This window comes from Loxodonta africana, chromosome 18, assembly GCF_030014295.1.
Source record: "Loxodonta africana isolate mLoxAfr1 chromosome 18, mLoxAfr1.hap2, whole genome shotgun sequence".
Classification (NCBI taxonomy): Eukaryota; Metazoa; Chordata; class Mammalia; order Proboscidea; family Elephantidae; genus Loxodonta; species Loxodonta africana.
This window is the reverse complement of record NC_087359.1, coordinates 58,151,119-58,174,368: the sequence shown is the minus strand read 5'-3', so window position 1 is coordinate 58,174,368 and position 23,250 is coordinate 58,151,119. Positions and strand designations below refer to the sequence as shown.

Sequence of the window (23,250 nt, the reverse complement as noted above, 5' to 3'; positions counted from 1 at the left end):
GACCAAGAACAACAAGGAGAGGCTCAGAGGTTCCACAAAAACAAAAGCTCATCAGGGACAGAGAGAAAGTAAAAGGCTCGGGAGGGAGAGAGGGAGAGGGGTTTCCACCTACGCTAGCCTCCAGTCTCTCACTGAACAAAAGATTTTTTAGTGTTTTTTAAGTTTTTAGGTGGGAAAAAGGCATTGTCTTTATTCATTAGGTTTCTAGGAGAAGGGGAGGGATTGTGGAAATTACATGCGTGCGCAGTTAGAATTCAAGATGGACTTCCTTGCAGAGGTTGCTGGAACCAAGATGGAGTCTGTCACAAGGCTGCCGGGATGTCAAACAGGACTTATTCTGGAATGTTGTACATGCATGATGCCTCTGTATCTTGGTTTCAGCCCTGGCAAGGGGTCCCCGTTCATGTCTGTCTCATGTGAAAGGTCATTCATAGGCCACGTTGATTTTTACTGCACACGCTCTGCACCTGGTGAGGCCTTGAAAAACAACTCAGAAGGATTATTGGTAATTTACAGCTGGCCAAGCACACAGGGCCTTGAAATATAGCCCCTTATCTTGTCTAAGCACCTAGTTTGTTAATCACATGTAGTTTTCGGGTGCCAGCAACAAAAGTTATATGGTGGCCTGCACTTAGGTTTAGATTCAGAGACTATTTAATTATAGCTGGTTAAGCACACAGGGCCTTGAAATGTAGCTCTTATTTAATTCAGCCACCCAATCTCTTTCCTGTCTCACTTCCCCCCTGGGAGACCTTAAAGCCATAAATCTTTATGGGAATATGGATGGAGGTCTCCGGTTCTGTAACTTCTTCATGCTGAACCGGGGCTTTGTTCCTGCCTAGCCGAGTAAAAGTCTCTCGCTACCTGTTCTAATGATATATATATATATATGAGGGCTGGAACGCTCTTATCTGGGTATAGGTTGGAATCTCTGCATTATCATTAGCTTGACCTAAAATTGTTGAAGTCGTGAGGAGATAAACTTTACAAGGAGACTAAAAAGTCATGGTCTAAAAATTAATAATAAAAGTATAGCTACTGTAGGTCCCAGTAAAGGTAAAAACCTAAGTGAGCGAGGGCAGGTATCCCTTGATCTGGGCCCAGGTGTCCCCTGCCAAAGTCTTCAGAACATCGCGAAGCCATGCTGCATGTTCTAACAACCTTTTTTCCCTCAATTTCACTTCCCCAGAAGAACAGATGTACATGCAGTAAGGGGTATTAGATAAAGCACAAACTCTACCCTCTTCTGCTAATAAGTACTTCAGGGCTACTCTGTGATCCATCACTATGTTGGCCAAAGCGTCTAATGAGGTAGCAAGGCCTTTGAGTCCCTGCCCGGCATCTTCAGCTATCCCCTCCACTATAGAGGCTACATTCTGGATTGTGGAGGCATTATAAATAACACTCACTGTTATTCTTCCCAAGGCCGTTATCGGGCCGTCACTCCGAGAGTAATGAGGGTGAGGGGCTCTGGTTTCCCTCTGGAGACTTCACTCTTTTTCCTCGCCTATGTAGATACTTATCTATTGCTGGGAGGTGTCTTTTTTCATTTAAACAGGAACTTCAGGTCTTCTACTGGTTCACAGGTATAGTTTGGGAGCTCTTCAGGGAAATCTCCGTCTTCTTCAGTAGCCTTCTCAGTCCTAACAGGGAAAGCTTTTACCTGTCCTATAAAACGGTCTTCATAAACTAGCAGAAACTTATAGTCTTGGCATGGAGGCATGACCGTAAAATCTACTTGCCAGTCTTCTCCTGAGTAGGTTCCTCTGTGTTGGACTTTCTTTACAAGCGGAGGGGGTATTAGGTACAACTGAGGATTTTTTTCTTTTCTTTTTTTGGCAGCTTTTAGAATTGAGCACCACTTGTTTAAAAAAAAAAAAAATTTTTGTTTTGTTTTGTTTAACCACTTTATATGTTTTTTTTCACAAAGGCGTTTACTCAGCAAGTTCACTAATGCGTCCCTTCCATACTGGATGGCAGAGTGAAAGCACTTAACAATGTTCTATAGTCCAGACTCGGGAGCACGGAGAATTTTTTTATCATTGACTAGCTACCTACCTGGGCCTTCTTGGGTATACCTCCTTTTGGCCCCTTTTTCCTTTTCATTTTCAGCCAATATTGTCTGTACTTGATGAGGAGCTGATAGCTCAGTGGATTGTCCCAAGGACACTTGGATGCTTCTTTTCCTAGGAGGGCCCTCGCTTGAACCGCTTGAAGGCACCCTTGCCAGCCTTGAGCCACAGGGTCAAGCTGTTTTGAAAAGTAAGCTACTGGCCCAGTTATAGAACCAATTTCCTGAGTGAGCACCCATTGTTTCTCATATACAAACAGTTTAAAGGGCTTTCTTAAACCTCTGAGCCCTAAGATTGGTTTTTTTTTTTTGTTTTGTTTTGTTTTTTTAATTCTATCTTTAGTTTATTAGAAGCCTTCTGACATTCCGGGGTCTAATCTAAGGGAGCTCTTTTTCCCATTTTAAGGTCCTTATACAGAGGTCTTGCTATAAGGCCACAGTTAGGCATCTAGATTCGGCAAAACCTAGTCATCCCCAAGAAGCCCCTAAACTGCTTCCTGGTGGTAGGTGTCAGTAAAAACCAAAACCAAACCCGGTGCCGTCGAGTCGATTCTGACCCATAGCGACCCTATAGGACAGGGTAGAACTGCCCCATAGAGTTTCCAAGGAGTGCCTGGCAGATTTCAACTGCCGACCCTTTGGTTAGCAGCTATAGCACTTAACCACTACACTACCAGGGTTTCCAGGTGTCAGCAGGGCAGTGATAATCTTTCGAGCCAGCATCTGTTTCTCCGGGGTCAGTATAAAACTTAGGTGGTGTACCTGCTGTTCAGAGATTTGGGGCCTTTTCAGGGACACACGGTATCCCCATTCTCCCAAGAAGTGTAACACTAATATAGTAATTTTTTCTGAACTTTCTTTAGTTGAACTGGCTATTAATATATCATCTATATATTATAATATACTACCTGGAAACTGTAATTCTCTCAATTCTCTAGCCAGGGCATTTCTAAATAAGTGAGGATATTGTCTAAAACCTTGAGGTAAGCGAGTCTGGGTATACTGGGTGGTCTCTTGAGTAAGTAATGTTTTAACACTGGTCTTATTCCCTCTTGGGCTTTTGATTTTAGAGGGTATTGTCTCTTCCAGGGATAGGGTGTGTTGGGTCTCAGCTAGATTAACACAGGAGGCATGTTTTTAGTCAGACCGAGAGTTGGGATATCCCATACATCTGGATTTACCTATTTTAAAATTTTTTTGGGAGATGGGTTCTCAAGCTCAGGAGTCTTCTCTTTAGTTAACATGAGCAGCAGCCCTAAGCTCTAACTATTGTCTGTAGCTATAGTGAGTTCCCCCTTTTCTAAATATACTGTTTTACCCAGCTTAGTTAATAAATCCCTCCCTAAAAAAATAAAAATAATAAAATTTTTTTTTTTTTTTTAGCAAGGGAACTGGGCAGTCAGGGACATGCAAGGAAGAGTGGGATAGAGTTCTCCGGCCTACTTCACAGGAAAGGGGAAAAGTGAAATTCCTTACCTTAGGCTTTCCATCTACCCCAATGACAGTGCAGTCACGACCAGAGAGTGGGCCTGGATTTTGGGTGAGAACAGAGAAGGCAACTCCCATGTCTAGTAAAAATGTAATTTCCTTACCTCCCACATCGAGAGTAACCCAAGGCTTTGCAGCGGAAATAGTAATGGTCTTCTGGCCAGGAGCTGAGCAGACTTCTGGGCCTTGTCCATAGGGCACCTCTTCCTCTTCCTGCCCCTCTTCCTCTTCCTCTGAGAGGGACATCAAGTGCTGTGGGCCTCCCTGAACTGGCCTCCAGGGGAAGTCAACTGGTCACCCTGTTTTAGGACACTCAGGACCCTCCGCCTTTAAGTGGCCTCTCTTTTTGTAATACTTACATTGGTCTGGCTTGATGCTCACTGGCCGATGAAGAAATTCTCGTGGGGGTTTTGGTCTTCAGGATTTTGCAGGGTTGCTTCGAGGTGGGCTCTGAAGCACTACTGCCAAAAATTGGGCCTTTTTCTTTCACTTTATCCTCTGTTGCCAGATCTCTGTTATTAAATACGTTAAAGGCTTCCTCAACCAGTTGTGAGAGTGGAGTCTGGGGCTCTGTCTCTATCTTTTGCAGTTTCCTTCTGATATCTGCTGCAGACTGGGTAATAAAATGCACAGTTAGCAAAGTGTTTTTTTCCACGCTCTCAGGGTCAGTGTTAGTGTATTTCTTAAAAGCCCCAGTGAACCTGGTGAGAAAAACTGCTGGGTTCTCCTCTGCTATCTGAGTAATTTTTTTCACCCTATCATAATTAACAGGCTTGGCTATACACTATTTAATCCCGCTTTTTTTTTTTATACCACATGTAACTAAATGGCCTTTTTTTTTTTTTTTTTTTACCATCTCCCTTGTAATCTCAGTTCGGCTCTGTGTCAGAGAATGTTTCTCCCCTTAATCTGAAAACAACGGGTGCTGGTTGTGGGCAGTTAACATCATCCGCCTGTTCTCTAGCCTTAGTCAGGATCCTAGTCGTTTCAGGGCTTCAGCAGCGACTATATTCTCTAAGGTCTCGGATTGTGTATTTATATAAATAAAATAACATTTATTTCTTAAGGCACAAACTCTTCTTTGAGAGAATAGGAAATCTAATATTATTTCAGTTTGTAAAATCATAGCTCAAATTTCAGACACTTTTCTGGTTATGATATTTATAACTTTAAGTTTGTCAATAGGAACTTTCAATTCAAGAGTTACAGTATCTAAATTTACGAGTTAGTTAATTTAGGAGAAAAGAGGAATGTGGTTTCTTATCTCCAAAAAGTAGGACCTTAAAGCATTTCTTATTTCTAGAAAGAAAGACCTTAAACCACCAGCAGTATTCTCACACAAACCTGCAGTATCGTCCTGTCTGCTCCGCCTTACGTGGTTAACTTCTGTTCCACGTGCTACGGGGTCAACTGCAGTCTGTGAACCCACCAGCATCCGCGGAAGAGTTCTGGCAATTTTGATTGAGTCTAGTCACTGTCCCTTTTATAAGTCCAGTATAATCCACCTTTTTGTTGACATATTCCGGTCAAATGTGTTCAGGAAATCAGCAAAGTAAAAACTTATCTGCAGATGACAAAACCTAATATGGTCATGATTAATTTATAAACATAATTCTTAATGGTGAGAGACCTGATAGAAATCAATTACAAGCACAGCGCAAAGGCCAAATAAAATCAGTTGAAAAAAACTATAGATAAAATTATTTTCAATAATAACCATTAAGCATATTTTTAAAGAACTTCAAATGTAACACATAATAACCTTGAGACATAATGTCATGTAGTCAGGATATACCAGAACATTCCAAAATTATCAAGTCTCTGAATACCTGAATAGAAATTCTTCATTTAATCCATTGGCTTTGACATTGCTAGATTAAAAAAACAAAGTTTCAACCAAGTTGGCAATCATTTGCTGCCTAATGTTAGGCAAAAACACAAGAGGAAATACTAACACATAAATTTTAACCCATAGAGAATCAGACATTTCTCTTGATTTTAACATGTTCTATGTAATTTATATCATGTTAAATAAACATTTATAGCACTTTTTCTTTATAAAAAAATTTTCATGGCTTTCAGACTTGCCAGAAGTTTATCATAAGTTACCAAGAAACAATACTTTAGTTATTTAACCAGCGATCTTAAAATAAATAACCGTAGTGTGTGGTTTTGGTTTGTTTTTGTTTTTGCTTTTTCCTTAAAGCCACGTGGCTTGGTTTCTGACTCAGGAATCTTTTTCTAGTGACAGACTGAACCTTTGTCTTTGAAAAAAATTATACAAAGAAGAGATTAACTCCTTAATTCAGTAATCAAAGAAAATTTTGTTATTTTACAGCGAGAAACCTAATTCTTTGTTTTATATGTTAGTTAACATTAAAGCTCTTAAAAATCTCATAAATTAAACTTTAGTCAGACCGATAAAAGTTTTGAAAGGCAAATGATAACTAATTTCTTTCCCTCTTACAGTTCTGGAACTGCTACCTTTAATTTAAGGCAAAGTTATTTGGGAAACCATGATGGCATAGTGGTTAAGTGTTACAGCTGTTAGCCAAGAGGTCGGCAGTTCGAATCCACCAAACGCTCCTTGGAAACTCTATGGTGTAGTTCTGCTCTGTCCTATAGGGCCACTATGCATCAGGATCAACTCGACAGCAGTGGGTTTTTTTTTGTTGTTGTTTGTTTGTTGGTATTATTATTGTTTTCTCTACACCAGCTGCACTGGTCTCTTTCTAAAGGGGTGCAGGGCTTTCTCCGCTCCTATGGCTTTGGTCTCCCTATTTTTCTTTGTTTCTTTGAGGGGTGGTCTTTAGCCTGCAAAGCAGCAGTTAAGAAGGCTGCCTGGCAATTTGGTCCGTAAATCTTTTCCTTATCTCAGTTAGAGTATACTTAGCAGACCAGTATCATTAGCTGAGAGATTTTTAACCCTATACTTTCTTCTTTTTCTGCAGCTTTCTTTTTCTTTTATTGATTATAAGAAAAGAATTGTCAGTGTTTGAGAATGCACCCTAGGGGAGAATCTCCTGGTTTGTTCTCTTGGTCTTTCAGTCTGTCCAATTAAGTGTTCCCAAGAACCTAGCTTTTTATTTTTATGGATAGTTGATACCACTAGCTTTTTCTTTCAGTCCATAGGAATTTATTTGTCTCTCATGCTGCAGCCAAAAGCTTTCTCAGCTCTGGGAGAGAATCTTGTTTTTTTAATCTTAACACTCTGCCTGGAGTGTTCTCTGTATTGTGATTCAAATCCCAGTCTAGACTGAAAATCTCTTCTCCCCGTGCATCTCTTTTTTTAGCCTAATCAATACATTCTCAGGAATCTCCATAAGTATTTTTTAATTTAACCCAAATTTCCTTTCGCCAATTAATTTCTATGCATCACACATAAATGGCACATAAGACACAGAGACGACGCAGATGATCTTGCAATCTCAACCTCAGACAGCCCTGGTCACACAGAAAATTCACACATAAGATGAACAGACAAACAGAGCGCTTGGACCAGACAAGCCAGAAAGGGAGAGGGGAAACAAGGATGATTTTAGTGAGGTCTAACACATTATCTTTTTTAACACATTATCTAAATCTCCACTTCAATCTTCCATATACCTCTTATCCCCAATACCAGATGGGGGTGTTACATCCACTCCCCAGAACCAGGGTACACGAACCAGAGACAGACAACATCCAGACACACAAAAATAATGGCCATCACATACTCATATGTCTGCCCCAAATCTAGAGTCACCAAGAGTCCCTCTTTGCGATCACAAATGTAATAATGGGACTGAACTGGTAGAAATACACTAACTGGGCAAAATGCCAGGGCTATCACCCACCAGCTGGCACTTAATCAAAGGAAAATAAAATGGAGAGGAAAGTAAGCTAGAGGAGAAGAGAGAGAAGAGAGAAAAAGCCAATTACCAGGTCTGCAGACTACACCAGTTTTCATGGATCTTGGAGTCAAGCCCCTCACCGTAAACAAACAGTACCAGGTCTGAATTACCAGGTCTCAGGCTTGATTAGCAGGTCTCGGATTTTGGGGCTGGCCTTCCTCACCACTGATGCCAAGTCTCAATCGAGGGGGAATACCAGGTCTACCAGGTCTTGGGGGTGCCCCCCCCTCACTGCAGATGCCAAGTAATCAATCACTCCACTCATGAGACTCCCCAGATTGCACAGGTCCAGGCAGGCAGCTTTTCAACTCAACCTGGAAAGAATATCTATTAAGTATGCCTGACTTATCAGGTTTACCAGATCTTTGGGCCAAGCCCCTCACCATAAACGTCAGGTCAGGACTCTCAGGCTCAGGAAAAACAAACAGTCAGGTCAAGACAGACAACAATATCCTTTGTTCTTCTGGAAACCCAGATGAGAGAAGCAGGCACAGAAATCTACTCACCAGAGGGAGGGACACAGGACAGATGGTGTCCTGGGAGGTGCTTATCTGTCCATCAGGGTGTAGTAGGTCACCTTATCTGTACCCAGACCCAGGTCTGAGGAAAACAATCATTCCTGCCACAGTCACCGAATTCTGTTACAGGGCAAGGCTTCCCAGCTTCAGACTAAGCCCTGCCTAGGTTCTTCCTTCTTCTGACCAAGAATGACCAGGAGCGGCTCAGAGGTTCCACTCAAACAAAGATTTATCAGGGACAGAGAGAAAGTAAAAGGCTCACGAGGAAGACAGGGAGAGGTGTTTCCACCTACGGTAGCCTCCAGTCTCTCACTGAACAAAAGATTTTTTAGGTCGTATAAAAGTTTTTAGGTGGGAAAAACGCATTGTCTTTATTCATTAGATGGGAGGAGATTTCTAGGAGAAGGGGAGGGATTATGAAAATCAAATGCACGCACAGTGAGAATTCAATCAAGATGGACTTCCTGGCAGAGGTTGCTGGAACCAAGATGGAGTGTGTCACAAAGCCTGCCGGATGTCGAACAGGACTTATTCTGGGATGTTGTGCATGCATGGCGCCTCTGTATCACGGTTTCAGACCTGACAAGTGGTCCCTGTTCATGTTTGTCTCCTGTGGAAGGTCATTCATAGGCCACGTCGATCTTTACAGCACATGCCCTGCACCTGGTGAGGCCTTGAAAAACAACTCAGAAGGATTATCCCTAATTTATAACTGGTCAAGCACACAGGGCCTTGAAATGTAGCCCCTTATCTTGTCTAAGCACCTAGTTTGTTAATCACATGTAGTTTGCAGGTGCCAGCAACAAAAGCTATATGGTGGTCTGCACTTAGGTTTAGATTCAGAGATTATTTAATTGTAGCTGGCCAAGGGCACAGGACCTTGAATGTAGCCCTCATTTAATTCAGCCAGCCCAGTCTCTTCCCTGTCTCATAACCCATTGCTGTCGAGTCGATTCCAACTCATAATGACTCTATAGGACAGAGTAGAACTGCCCCACAGGGTTTCCAAGGCTATAAATATTTACAGAAGCAGACTGCCACATCTTTCTATCGTGGAGAGGCTGGGAGGTTTGAACTGCCAACCTTTTGGACAGCAGCTAACTGCTTAACCAATGTGTTACCAGAGCACCATAATCTAAATATACTTACTATGGTTCACACTATGGAATGCTCTCAGTAGGTAGCCAATTTTTGAAGAGAACGAGGGTGGACATAGTGGACATATTCATAGTGGAACATTGTTGTCACTAGTCATAAACTTCAGTTTGCGTTTATTTTTCTCCTCTCTAAACGGCGCTCAAATCTTTGTTGACTTCTCATTTGTTTGACTGGAGTGTATGGCTATGAATTGACAAAAAGCTGTCCCATCCGTCTTTCATTATCAATCACAGTCTTTCTGTTTTGGCAGGTGAAGAAGCATCTCTGGGGGCTGCAGAAGGAACATTTATGAAGGCATTACAAGCCCGGAAGAAGAACACCAGCACTGAGCTCACTATTGAGCCAGAAGCTGCATCCTCAGACAGAAGTAGTGTCAACTTGTCAACTGTCCTGAATGAGCCTCTAGGTTTTAATGATGAAAGTGATGTTATTAGTGCACTAAATTACGTATTGCCTTATTTCTCGGAGGGAAATCTAGAACACATAGAAATGACATTATTACCATTCATTAAACTGCTTTTTTCCAAGGTACAAGATAGAGAACAGGCCCTGAGTGATTTACAGAACAACACAGGGAATCCCCCTCTTAAGCCTGAAAACAACAATGCAACTTACAGAAGTAAATTGAGGAAGCTCTATTTTCTGGAGAATTTGTTAGATGCAGAAATTCAAGAAAAAATTAATGAGGTTAAACAGAAAGAAAAAACTGCCATGCTTATGCATCCCAACTTTTTACATGCCAAATTTAAACGCCAAATCCTTCAAAAGAAGTTAGAAACTGTTCAACCCCAGGAAAACCACCTGGCAAAGATCCAGAGAACAGGTGTCAGGAAAAGGCTGCGAAGGGTAAACAGAGTCCTCAAGAGGCCAAGGGGCATAAAGAAAAGGCACTTCAAAGAAATGGAAGATCTGAGCATCAAGAGGAAACAAGGGGCCAAGCCATTTATGGAGAACACCCCCAAAACAAGAAGGCTTCTAAGGCCACTCTCAAAGAAGGTGGAAGGACTTCTCAAGGTGCGGAGGCAAAGGAAGTTAGGGGGAGTCTCCTTCAACACAGAGCCTTCATCCAGCAAGGAACGTAAGGCAGCAGTCTCTTCTTCCCTGAAACAATACTCCACGGGCAGGCCTTCTACCTCTCCTCCTTCAAAAGGCCCACCTGAAGTTAGAATCCTTTCAAAAGACTTGTCCTACACCATTTTTGTTTTAGAAGATGCAAATGCTAGAGTTAAAAATATGGAGGTTCCTATATCAGTATCACATTCCAGAAAAAATTACATCTACCATAAATCTCGCTCTCGAGTGGTTCACAGAAGACCAAAGGCCAAAACAAGTCGAAGGTTCAGAAAGGTCCGTAGACTGATGCTTAGAAATAGACCTCCTTCCTCTGCAGTGAGGAGCCTCATAAATTCCCCTCCACGAGAGGCATTTTCATCTTCACAAGAACTGAGTTCTCCAGAAAATCCTTTTCAAGAATTGTTTCTTTTTCCAGAGCCGTCTGCAAAAACTACTACTGTACACAATGCTACTATGCTAGGTGAGGCTACCCCTGAAATCACTGCCTATAAGGATCCTTCCACTGCAGATTCTGCTGTGACTGCAGACAACTTCATGGCACCTGTTAAACAAACAAATGAAACACAATGGGAATACCAGAACATGGGCCCTGACTTACCCTCCAAGCCCCATGGCTCCTCTCTCCCACTGCTCTCATCCCCGGGTGATCAATTTGAAACTCAGCTAAACCAGCAGCTACGGCCCCTCATCCCCAACAAGGATGTGAGAAGGCTCATTGCTCATGTTATGCGGACACTGAAACTGGACTGCTCAGAGCCCCAGGTACAACTGGCCTGTGCCAAGCTCCTCTCCAGAACAGGCCTCCTAATGAAGCTTCTCAGTGAGCAGCAAGAAGTTAAGGTGTCCAAGGCAGACTGGGATACAGACCAATGGAAAACGGAGAACTACATCAACGAGAGCACCGAAGTCCACAGTGAGCAAAAAGAGCAAGAGTCAAGTGAGGTGAGGACAACTCCAGAAACATGAGGCTCAGACTTTTTCATCAGAGTTCAGGGCATGCCTTTAGAGTGCCAAAGCTCCTACTCTGTATCTCATCTTGGCCAAGGAACTTGGACCAAGAAAATCATCTCCCACTTTGTTCATTTAGAGAATGGTACCACTATTCCTAATGTAGAGGAGAAGACTTAACACACGAATTGTACAAGAAGAATGCCTAATAGTAAGATTATTCGATTTGTGATGTTCTTTATGAACCTATAAGCTAGATTCACCTGGAAGAATTGGGTTTTGAAACTGAATGGTTAGCTTTTATCCTTTTCATGTCTTTGTTCTACAAAAAAAAAAAAAAATTTGTTTCTTCCTATTTTTTAGCTCACAAAAGAAGTTCCAGGATATGGATATAACCACAAACTCATCTTGGCGATATCTGTGACTGTGGTAGTGATGATTTTGATTATAATTTTCTGCCTCATTGAGGTAAGGACAGCAATTAATTCAAGTTTCCAGAATATATTTTGTCTTTATAATAGATTCGAAAGCCACAAACTGAAAATTAAAGCCACTTTACCACCTGCTACTACTTGATATTCCTCTTCAGTCACTAGGACTGGGGTGTGCTTGGTGTGCTTGGGGTGTGTTCCAGGGATTTTGAAAGGAACCCTACTCTCAGGAGATCTTGGTGCAGTTGAAGCCAAGATAGCAAACCATTAGACTATTTTGAGAAACTAAATTTAAGAAGGCCAGTGTTGACATGACTGGAAAATATCTTCAACGCAAAACTGTGGCAGTGATTTGATGTAGACACCAGTCACTTTCATTCTATCCCCGATTTCTTTCCCTGTTGGATGAAATGATAAGAGAGAGAAAATGTCCACTCTTAGGGAGTGATCAATCAACCTGGGGAGAAAGGACCAACAAAAGGATAAAACTGTGACCTTGTAGAGTCCTTAGATTTACTCAGCATCTTTTTTCTCCAGTGAGTAAACTAAAAAAAAAAAAAAAAACCCTCCCCATTGAGTAGATTCTAAATCATAGAGACCATATAGGCATTGTCTAAACAGGCTCAGTTAAAATATTGCAGTAAGCAGTTTGGTTCTGCTTGCTTTTTGTTCAGTTATATAATGGTTTATTAATTTCCTGACAGACAGCTGCTAGCATATTTAACAAGCTGACAACTTAACCATACCCTGCCAATTCACCCTAATTTCCCTATCCACCTTTTCTACTGTTGGAGCAGCCTTACGTTCCAGCCCCTCACCCTACCCCAGCCACACCGTGCTCATTCCTACCTTTGTCTGTGCCTTTACCCCTCGAAAATTCCCTTAATACACTCTGCCTGTTGAAGTCCTATGAATCTGTCGAAAGCCAACACAAGTCCATCTTTGTTCAAAAAGCCTTCCCTGAACCCTTCAGTCCCCCTGACCCTGGTTCATTTGTGAGATGTGTTGCCATTCCTTGGGGGCCAAAGAGAGACATTTGCCCTCTCCAGAGAAGTTAAAACTATGGTAAACAATTTTTAAAAAGATGGCCCCTCAGGAGGGAAAGTTTAAGATCAACACATAATGGAGCAGAACAGAGATATGTAAAGACCAGATGGCCTCCTGATCTATCTGAGGAAAAACAGGTCTATCAGCAGGAGGGTTGGTCAGTTCCTTGTAGAAAAGGCAAGGAACAGGTCAACGTGGGCAGTGCCCATCCTAACATTGCACAAAAGTAGGGATGGAGCCCAGGGCAGCAGATGTGAAGTGCCAGAGCCACCAGCAGGGCTGTGCCTGAGGGGGAGATGAATGGATGAGGCTCTCTAAATCTTTCCACGAAACCCTGAATTCAGCTGATTCCTTACGTTCTATTCTGTTCTCACCAAGTAGCCTTCTGATTGTGCTTTACTGCGCACACAGGCCTGTCTCTTCAGAGACACAAATCCCTAATCCTGTAGGCACAGAAGTCCTGTCTGTGGAACAGATGTCTTTCTCACTGCCAAGTCATAATTTGGCATTCTGATTTTTGGTCAGTCCTGCAATATTGATAAGGTGAGACTGCCCCCAAAAGGAAGAAGCTGGTTCTCTTTTGGTGGTGACAGAGTCTGATTTCTAAGCCTGGGAGGCTGAGGACCAGCATGGGGTCAGTTTGCCAAGACATCTGGGAAGACAGTGATTGGCCATTGCCCAGACAGTTCCCTCTGCTTCTATAAGCAGCCTATGGCTGTTTCCTTTTTTGACATTTCTATAAATCCTGTGCTGCTTTTGCTTCCTACGTGCAGTTTAGCCTTATATTTGTATTCATTTATATGTTCTCCTTATATCCTCTCCCCCACTTAGATCATAAGATTTATGAGCACTGAAACCATGCAGTGTTTTAGGTGGACAATAATGGTGTTCCATATAAAAAAAAAAATTTTTTTTTATATATAGGGCCATATTTTGGCTCTTGTGGACTTGCTGTGATTTTCTTCAGTTTCAGCTTGAACTTGCATATGAGCAATTCATGGTCTGTTCCACAGTCGGCCCCGGCCTTGTTCTGACTGATGATATCGAGCCTGTCCATCGTCTCTTTCCACAGATGTAGTCAATTTGATTTTTGTGTGTTCCAGCTGGTGAGGTCCATTTGTATAGTCGCCGTTTATGTTGGTGAAAGGAGGTATTTGCAATGAAGAAGTCATTGGTCTTGCAAAATTCTATCATTCGATCTCCGGCATTGTTTCTATCACTAAGGCCATATTTTCCAACTACTCATCCTTCTTCTTTGTTTCCAACTTTCACATTCCAATCGCCAGTAATTATCAATGCATCTTGATTGCATGTTTGATCAATTTCAGACTGTAGCAGCTGATAAAAATCTTCTATTTCTTCATCTTTGGCTCTAGTAGTTGGTGTGTGAATTTGAATAATAGTCATATTACTGGTCTTCCTTGTAGGCATATGGATATTATCCTATCATTGACAGCGTTGTACTTCAGGATAGATCTTGAAACGTTCTTTTTGACGATGACTACAACACCATTCCTCTTCAAGTTGTCATTCCCAGCATAGTAGACTATATGATTGTCCAATTCAAAATGGCCGATACCAGTGCACCTCAGCTCACTAATGCCTAGGATATCAATGTTTATGCATTCCATTTCATTTTTGATGATTTCCAATTTTCCTAGATTCATACTTTGTACATTCCAGGTTCCGATTATTAATGCATGTTTGCAGAGACCATCTGAAGAATAGATATGACACATTGAGCACTAGTGACTGAAGACCTGAGGAGTTGTGGAATGATATGAAGGACATCATACATGAAGAAAGCAAGAGGTCATTGAAATACAGGAAACAAACAAAACACCAAGAAGGATGACAGAGGAGACTCTGAAACTTGCTGTCAAATGTCCGGCAGCTAAAGCGAAAAGAAGAATAGATGAAGTAAAAGAACTGAACGGAAGATCTCAAAGGGCATCTCGGGAAGGCAAAGTAAAGTATTATAATGACATGTGCAAAGAACTGGAGATGGAAAACCAGAAGGGAAGAACGCACTCAGTGTTTCTCAAGCTCAAAGAACTGAAGAAAAATTCAAGCCTTGAGTTGCAATAGTAAAGGATTCTTTGGGGAAAATATTAAAAGAATATAAAAAATATCAAAAGAAGATGGAAGGAATACACAGAGTCATTATACCAAAAAGAATTTTAAGAGGTGGCATATGATCAGGAAACAATGATACTGAAGGAAGAAGTTCAAGCTGCTCTGAAGGCATTGGCGAAAAACAAGGCTCCAGGAATTGATGGAGTATCAACTGAGATGTTTCAACAAACAGATGCAGCGCCGGAGGTGCTCACTCGTCTATGCCAATAAATGTGGAATACGGCTTCCTGGCTAACTGCCTGGAAGAGATCCATATTTATGCCTGACCCAAGAAAGGTGATCCAAGTAAATGTGGAAATTATATAACAATATCATTAAGATCACACGCAAGCAAAATTTTGCTGAAGATCATTCAAAAATGGCTGCAGCAGTATATAGACAGGAAACTGTCAGAAATTCAGGCTGGTTTCAGAAGAGGACTTGGAACCAGGGATATCATTGCTTATGTCAGATGGATCCTGGGTGAAAGCAGAGAATGCCAGAAGGATGTTTACCTGTGTTTTATTGACTATGTAAAGCCATTAGACTGTGTGTATCATAACAAATTATGGATAACATCGCAAATAATGGGAATTCCAGAACACTTAATTGTGCTCGTGAGGAACCTGTACATAGATCAAGAGGCAGTTGTTCGGAAAGAACAAGGGGATACTGATTGGTTTAAAGTCAGGAAAAGTGTGTGTCAGGGTTGTGTTCTTTCACCATACCTATTCAATCTGTATGCTGAGCAAATAATCCGAGAAGCTGGACTATATGAAGAAGAACGGGGCATCAGGATTGGAGGAAGACTCGTTAACAACATGTGTTATGCAGATGACACAACCTTGCTTGCTGAAAGTGAAGAGGACTTGAAGCACTAACTAATGAAGATCAAAGACCACAGCCTTCAGTATGGATTGCACCTCAACATAAAGAAAACGAAAATCCTCACAACTGGACCAATGAGCAGCATCGTGATAAACGGAGAAAAGATTGAAGTTGTCAAGGATTTCATTTTACTTGGATCCACAATCAACAGCCATGGAAGCAGCAGTCAAGAAATCAAAAGACGCATTGCATTGGGTAAATCTGCTGCAAAAAAAGGACCTCTTTAAAGTGTTGAAGAGCAAAGACGTCACCTTGAAGATTAAGGTGTGCCTGCCCCAAGCCATAGTATTTTCAATCGCATTATATGCATATGAAAGCTGGACAACGAATAAGGAAAACTGAAGAAGAATTGACGCCTTGAAATTGTGGTATTGGTGAAGAATATTGAATATATCATGGACTGCGAAAAGAAGGAAGAAATCTGTCTTAGAAGAAGTACAACCAGAATGCTCCTTAGAAGCAAGAATGGCGAGACTGCTTCTTACATACTTTGGACATGTTGTCAGGAAGGATCAGTCCCTGGAGAAGGACATCATGCTTGGCAGAGTACAGGGTCAGCGGAAAAGAGTAAGACCCTCAACAAGGTGGATTGACACAGTGGCTGCAACAATGAGCTCAAGCATTACAAGGATTGTAAGGATGGCTCAGGACCAGGCAGTGATTTGTTCTGTTGTGCTTAGGGTCGCTATGAGTTGGAACTGAGTCGACGGCACCTAACAACAACAACAACAGTGGTACTCTAGGGAAGAAAGATAAGGTGTTACAGCAATTCCACAATGAGAAATAATACAACATAATATTTATTTTGAAATAGCAGACAGAGCCCAGTAATAGACAGACCCATGTATGATTAACACTTTTGAAATGTCATCTTTTAAAGTTCTAGTCAGTGGGGGGAAGTGGGTACATGGTAGTAGAACAGTGGCCTAACTATCGGGGGAAGGGGGGATAACGGCAGATCCATATTTCTCACCTTAAACAAACATGTTTCAGTAAATAACAAAAAGAAACCATAAAAGTATTAGAAGGAAATAGAAGTCATATTTTTATTATCTTGTGGTGGGAAAGAGCATTCTAAGCCTGATACCACAGGCAAAAAACTTTGATAGATTTGACTACCATTAGCAAATTTAGGGAGTCCCTGTGTGGCGCTGGACTATTAACCGAAAGGTTGGCAGGTCACGCCCACCCAGGGGTGCCTTGGTAGTAAGGCCTGGTGATCTGCTTCTGAAAGATCACAGCCTTGAAAACCTTATGGAGCAGTTCTGTTCTGCACACATGGAGTCGTCATGAGTGGGAATCAACTCGAAGGCATCTAACAACAACAAAACAGCAAATTCAGCATTGATTTAAATGCCAAGCATCGGACAGCATATATTGTCTGACACAAGGACCCTTGGAGGAAGGTAGTATCATCCTTCTTTTACAGATGAAGGAGATCAAATGAAGCCCCCGGGGCAAAACCAAAAGCAGAACTGATAGTCACCTGACTACGAAGCCTGTTCCGTTTTGCCTCCTTAAAGAGAAAAACAAGTGCCAAGTATCTGAAGCATCGCAACAGAATGGAAAAAGTTGAAAGGATTGGTATGTTGGATATAAGAGGAGCTTTTATAAATAAACGAGACGAAGACAAAGAATCCAGGGGAAAAGGGGGCAAGGGCTGGGAAGAGCAGGAGGTGCTTGCACTCTTGGAATCACGTCCGTCACCCTGTCCTCATGGCGTATGGGGTGCGGGTCTTGTTAGGGAGGCCTTTGCCACCTCACGGCATAAAGACAGTCTCCTACATTTTCTTCTATTACTTTTATAAGATAGTGATAATATGTTATATGTTTTAGTCCATGTGGAATTTATTTTCTTTGCTTGGTTTTGCTATGGTTGAGGTAGAGAATCTTTTTTCTCCCCATGTGAATATCCAGTTGTTTACAATCTCCTATTGAATGGTTGGTTCCTTCTTTCCACGCTGATCGAAAATACTGCCTTTGTCTGGACTCTGTGCTGTCCCACTGATTCACTTCTGTTTACCTCTACCGGTATCGCCTACTTATTCCAATTGCTGTACAACATAATTTGATATTTGGTAGGGCAAGCTCCTGCTCTCTGATCTTTTTCATCCTTTTCAAGCTATTGTTGAATATTTTCTCTACCAAATGTCAACTGGTCAATTTGTAAAAAAAAAAAAAAAAAGCTATGTTGGCATTAGAATGGAATTGCATTGAATCTGTAGATTAATTTGAGGAGAACTGGCATCTTTACAATGTTGAGACTTCCTTTCTAAGAACGTGGTATCTCATTCCACATAATCAGTTCTCCTCAATGTCCTTCAGAAGAATTTTAGTGTTTTCTTCACAGAGGCCTTTCACATCTTTTGTTTATTCCTAGGTACTTTATACATTTTTATTCCTATTGTGAATGAAACTCTTCTTCCATTATATTTTCTAGTTGGTTATTGGTGGTACATAGGAAAACTGTTGAGGTTTGTGTGATTTTGTATCTAGCTACCTCACTAAATTCTAATATTACCTGTACGCATTGCTATCGAGTCGACTCCAACTCATGGTGACCCTATAGTACAGAGTAGAACTGCTCCATAGGGTTTCCAAGGCTGTAAATCTTTGCAGAAGTTTACTGCCACATCTTTCTCCCACGGAGTGGCTGGTGGGTTTGAACCACTGACCTTTCAGTTAGCAGCCGAGCGCTTAAGCACTGTACCATCAGGGCTCTTTCTGAATTCTCATATTACTTTCAAAAATTTTTAGTTGATCTCTTGAGCTTTTTAGGTTGCCCATCTGTTATGGATTGAATTGTGTCCCCCCAAAATGTGTATCAATATGGCTAGGCCATGATTCCCAGTACTGTGTGATTGCCCACCATTTTGTCACCTGATGTGATTTTCCTATGTGTTGTAAAACCTACCTCTATGATGTTAATGAGGTGGAATTAGAGGCCGTTATGTTAATGAAGGGGAACTCAAATCTACAAGATTAGATTGTATTTTAAGTCAATCTCTTTTGAGATATGAAAGAGAGAAGTGAGGAGGTAGACAGGGGAAACTCGTACCACCAAGAACAAGAGCCACGAGAATAACCCGTCCTTTGGACCCAGGGTCTCTGCACTGAGAAGCTCCTAGACCGGGGAAGATTGAGGACAAGGACATTCCCTCAGAGCTGACAGAGAAAGAGAGCCTTACCCTGGAGGTGGCACCCTGAATTTGGACTTCTATCCTCCTAGACTGTGAGATAATAAAATTCTCTTTGTTAAAACCATCCATTTGTGGTATTTCTCTTACGGTGGTACTAGATAACTAAAAAAATAAAATAAAGACACCATTATTTCACGTGCAAGTAATGATAGTTTTGTTTCTATCTTCCACTACTTACACGCCATTTATTTTTCTTATTGCCTTGATTAGTACCTTCAACAATGTTGAATAGCAGCAGTGGTAACAGGCATCCTTATTCCTAACTTTAAAGCAACGCTCTTGTCTAAGTTTATGGTACATACTTTTATTAAATTAAAGATATTTCCTTCTTTTCCTACTTTTACAAGTTTTTATTAGGAATTATTTGTTGAGTGTTACCTAAAACCGTCGATAAAATACATTAAAAATATATGCAAGATCCTAAACTAGGTACTGTGGAAGAGTAAAGGGGGTGAATGAGGATAGAATCCTTGTGCTCAAAAAGATCATCATCTAGCAGTGGAGATGAGGGTCAAAATAAATAAAAGGAAGGAATAAAGGTTTGAAGATACCGGTCATTGTGGTGGATAACCACGATCATGCTTTCTTCCAAAACAGATTTATGCTCATCGAGCAACATCAGAGGAAGACAAAGAAGGATCCTCACGGTAAATATTAGCCCAGCAATTTTGTTTCAGTGTTTATTGTGGTTCAAATAGCTATAACAAAACATTCATAGACTGACAATTTTTAAAAGAGAATTTTAGAACTAGGAGAGAACGCAGAGGTCCTCTATTTCACTCCCCTCAGTGTTCAGTGAGGAAACTACCAAAGGCAGGAAAAATATACTCACCTTAATACTTTGGCTCCAGCAAAATTAGCTCCCAGGCCAAGCTGAGCTTGATGGGACTAGCACAGAGGCACCTGCTGTTGCCAGTCCTTTCAGGGGAAGAGCTAGGCTATACCTGTTTCTTCCTGCTGTTGGTGGGCATAAAGCTGGGCCAGAGGCCTTCCCTGGAGGCTCTAGGGAAAGGGAAAGGGTAGGGAAGGCCAAATGGTCTTGGGTAAGAGGGCTGGCCTCATTCAAGGCTGACGGAAGGTAGAATATATGTGTTTTTCCTCTAAAGTGTCAGGAAAACGTCACTTCTCATCCTGACAGTTGTTAAGCCCCCGCTCTGGATTCCCCTTATCCAAACTTCACAGAATTTTAACTCTGAAGAGTTTCAGACAGTAGCTTGTCTCAGAGAGGGAGAAAGGAAAATATTTTGCTCCATGGTCTCACCACTGGGGGGTGTCAGAAAGAGGATGACTCCTTCCCATGTGGGTACTTCTCCATTGATGACATTGTGCTTGGACTGTGAGCTACACTTTATGTCCTGACTCAGTCCATGCAAACTTCATAGACGTGGCTGCTGATAGAGGCATAAATAGTTTCTAAGCACACTTGGGGTCCCTGGGTGGTGCATAGGGTTAACGCGCTCAGTTCCTACCTGAAAGGTTGGAGGTTTGAGTCCACCTGGAGGCCTCAGAAAAAGGCCTGGCTATCTACTTCCAAAAAATCAGCCAGTGAAAACCCTGTGGAGCACAGTTTTACTCTGACACACATGGGGTCATCACGAGTTGGAGTCGACCTGATGGCAACATTTTTTCATTAAACTTATTGCCCACTGTGCACTCTGATATTTTCTGTTCTGTTCAGATTATTCTTAATGCTATTCATGACCTTTAACTTGACTTCATAATCAATGACCACCTACAGTTAGCACTCACTAATCAGTGACCACCTACAGTATGAAAATCAGTGAGCTAATCTGGCTAGTTAGACTCAGGCATTTATTTGGTGTGATTCGACTTACAGAATAAAGCAGCTAGAAGAATAGAAGCACCTTCTCCTCCACTTACCCCCACTCCCCAGAGAATGAAGCACGAGTCCAAATCTGAAGGGGACTGATGTAAATGTTTCTGGACAGGGCTGCTCAGTATGGTTGTGCAGTTGGTTCACTGCGCAAAGGTACTTGGCCAAGGAGGTAAGTGGGGCTGAAAATTCTGCCTCGCCTCCATACCAAGCCATGTACAGAGGTCTCCCCAGAGACATCGTGGGGCCCTGTGGACAGATACGGAGAGCTCCTCGAAGTCCAATATGCATGGAGTTGTTCTCAAACCCCAAGTCTGTAGTGTTTTTGATAGTTGTGATTTACGGGTGGAGGTAAACTTTGAGTCCTGCGGAGACAAGAGATAGGTGTTATGAGGGACATGGAAAATGACATAGATCACTAATTGCCTTGCGTGTGTGTTTCCCCCAAGGGGCTTTCTCCGAAGTCTGCTGCAAAGGAGATGCACGTCCGAAAGTAAAAGTCAGGTACAATTGGGGAAGATCCAGTGCTGTGGTGGGAGAAAGCAGGAGAGATTCAGAGTTAATAGTTCCCTTTCTCTTTTCCAGGGGGGCTTTTTCTGGAGAAGGCAGCCACTTTGGCTCAGGGATATGTATAGGCCTCTCAATGCCACCCACAAGAGAAACATGGCACAGAAGCTACATGACAAGGATTCTTCTGATGAGGATGAGATTTTCAACAAAGATGCCAGGTAAATGATCGGGGAAAATTTAAACTTTTTATGTAAACTGAGGAGATATCAAAAGGGCAGAAGTGCAGAACAGAATTTCAAATTCTCATGGACTCCATACTTTCTGAAGTCATGGACCACAGATGAACTCCAAAATTATTACCCTGAGATAATCTTTAAACCTTCAACCAAATATATCACTTAAAGCCTTCTTAAAACCAAACAGTACTTTAGCTTAATGGGGGCAGTTCTACTCTGTCCTATAGGGTCGCTATGAGTCGGAATCGACTCGACGGCACTGGGTTCTCTGGTTAGTAAAGAATGTCTTCCTTGAGCGTTGTGGTCTTTTAATGTCTACCTGTATGGGATCAAACTGACAACAACAGCAACAGCCCCATAAGGCTTGGTGGGCAATGAGTTTATGTTAAACGCAGATGAACAACTCAGGAAAGGAGGGTAAGAATGGTTGCACAGCTCGAAGAAGGAAATCAATGTCACTGAATTGTACATGTAGAAAATGTTGATTTGGTATATGTTTTGCTGTGTATATTCTCAACAACAAAATCAATAAAAAATTTTTTTAAAAGAAAAATAATAAAATGAGGAGGTAATGAAAAGTTTAATTGCTCCTTTCAAGAATAAGAGCCATTGGCATTATTCTTCTTATCCCAGGGAGGCCAGAGAAGTCACAACAGAGAAGGCTGAGCCTACAGAGACTACTACAGAGGCCGGTGAGGAAAGCGAACTGCTTGAAGTCAAGACCACAGTGTGAACCCCATCCTGCCTCAGGCTCCCGCAAATTTTGTTTTCTGATCTTGGCTTCTTGGCATTGCTTGTATTAAAATATACAAATTCTATAACCATGTGGTAAGGAATTGAAATATAAATATTAAATATTGACATAAAAGCAACAGGGTGTTGATCAAGGGCCATAGGCAAGAAAAGCAGGGCTGAAACTAGAATCCCTCGTGGTGGCCATTCCATAAGAGGCCATGTGGGCACAGAAGGACAAATAGGGGCTTCACTCTCCTGTTTCCCCAATATAATCCATCCCAGGGAAATGGAGAACATATCAGCCACAAGAAGCATAGATTATTAAATCAAGTACCCATTTATTCTAGCTCTCTCTCCTCTGTGCTTCATTCAAGCCTGAGTTCACCAACACACTTGAGCTCCTGTCCATAGGAGATCATCCACCTTCTGGACCCTCTCATAGGTTCTTTGAAGTTGCTAGAATATTTGGATTTCCACTGTGCGGCCAAGTCCTTCTTTTTTCCAAAGACCTCAAACTCATGCAAAAATGTGTGTCGTATTTTGGTAGGGGATTATCTGCCCTTACAAGCTGGTGGAAAATTCATATATATCTTTTTAAACCATCCCAACCCTTGTTGTTATGGATTGAATTGTGTGTCTGCCAAAAATGTATGTCAACTTGGCTAGACTATGATTCCCAGTTTTATGTGATTGTTCACCATTTTGTCATCTGATGTGATTTTCCTATATGTTGTAAATCCTATCTCTATGATGTTCATGAGGCAGGATTAGAGGGAACGGAACATAGTGACAGGTAATGCCTATCGATGTAAAGACTTAACCACTGTTAATGAGGCAAGACTCAATGTACAAGATTAGGTTGTTTCTTAAGTCAATCTCGTTTGAGGCGTAAAAGAGAAGCAAGCAGAGAGATGGGGAAACCTCATACTACCAAGAAAGAAGCACCAGGAGCATAGTGCATCCTTTGGAGCTGGAGCCCCTGCACTGAGAACCTCCTCAATCAGGATGGTTGACGACAACGACCTTCCCCCAGAGCCGAAACAGAAAGAAAGAATTCCCCTAGAGCTGACACCCTGAATTCGGACTTTTAGCCTCCTAGAGTAT

General features: G+C 41.8%; 1 protein-coding gene across 1 annotated transcript in view; it reads left to right on the top strand.

Moving 5' to 3' along the window:
• Positions 1-19,639, top strand: part of LOC100675220 (leucine-rich repeat-containing protein 37A3-like) — a 60,937-nt gene extending 41,298 nt beyond the window's left edge. The window contains exons 11-13 of the mRNA XM_064270333.1: positions 9,379-11,144; positions 11,514-11,618; positions 19,429-19,639. Of these exons, the coding sequence (XP_064126403.1) occupies positions 9,379-11,144; positions 11,514-11,618; positions 19,429-19,482 (1,925 nt within the window). The 3' untranslated portion in view covers positions 19,483-19,639. The remainder of the gene's footprint in view (positions 1-9,378; positions 11,145-11,513; positions 11,619-19,428) is intronic.
• The last annotated feature ends 3,611 nt before the right edge of the window (positions 19,640-23,250 follow it).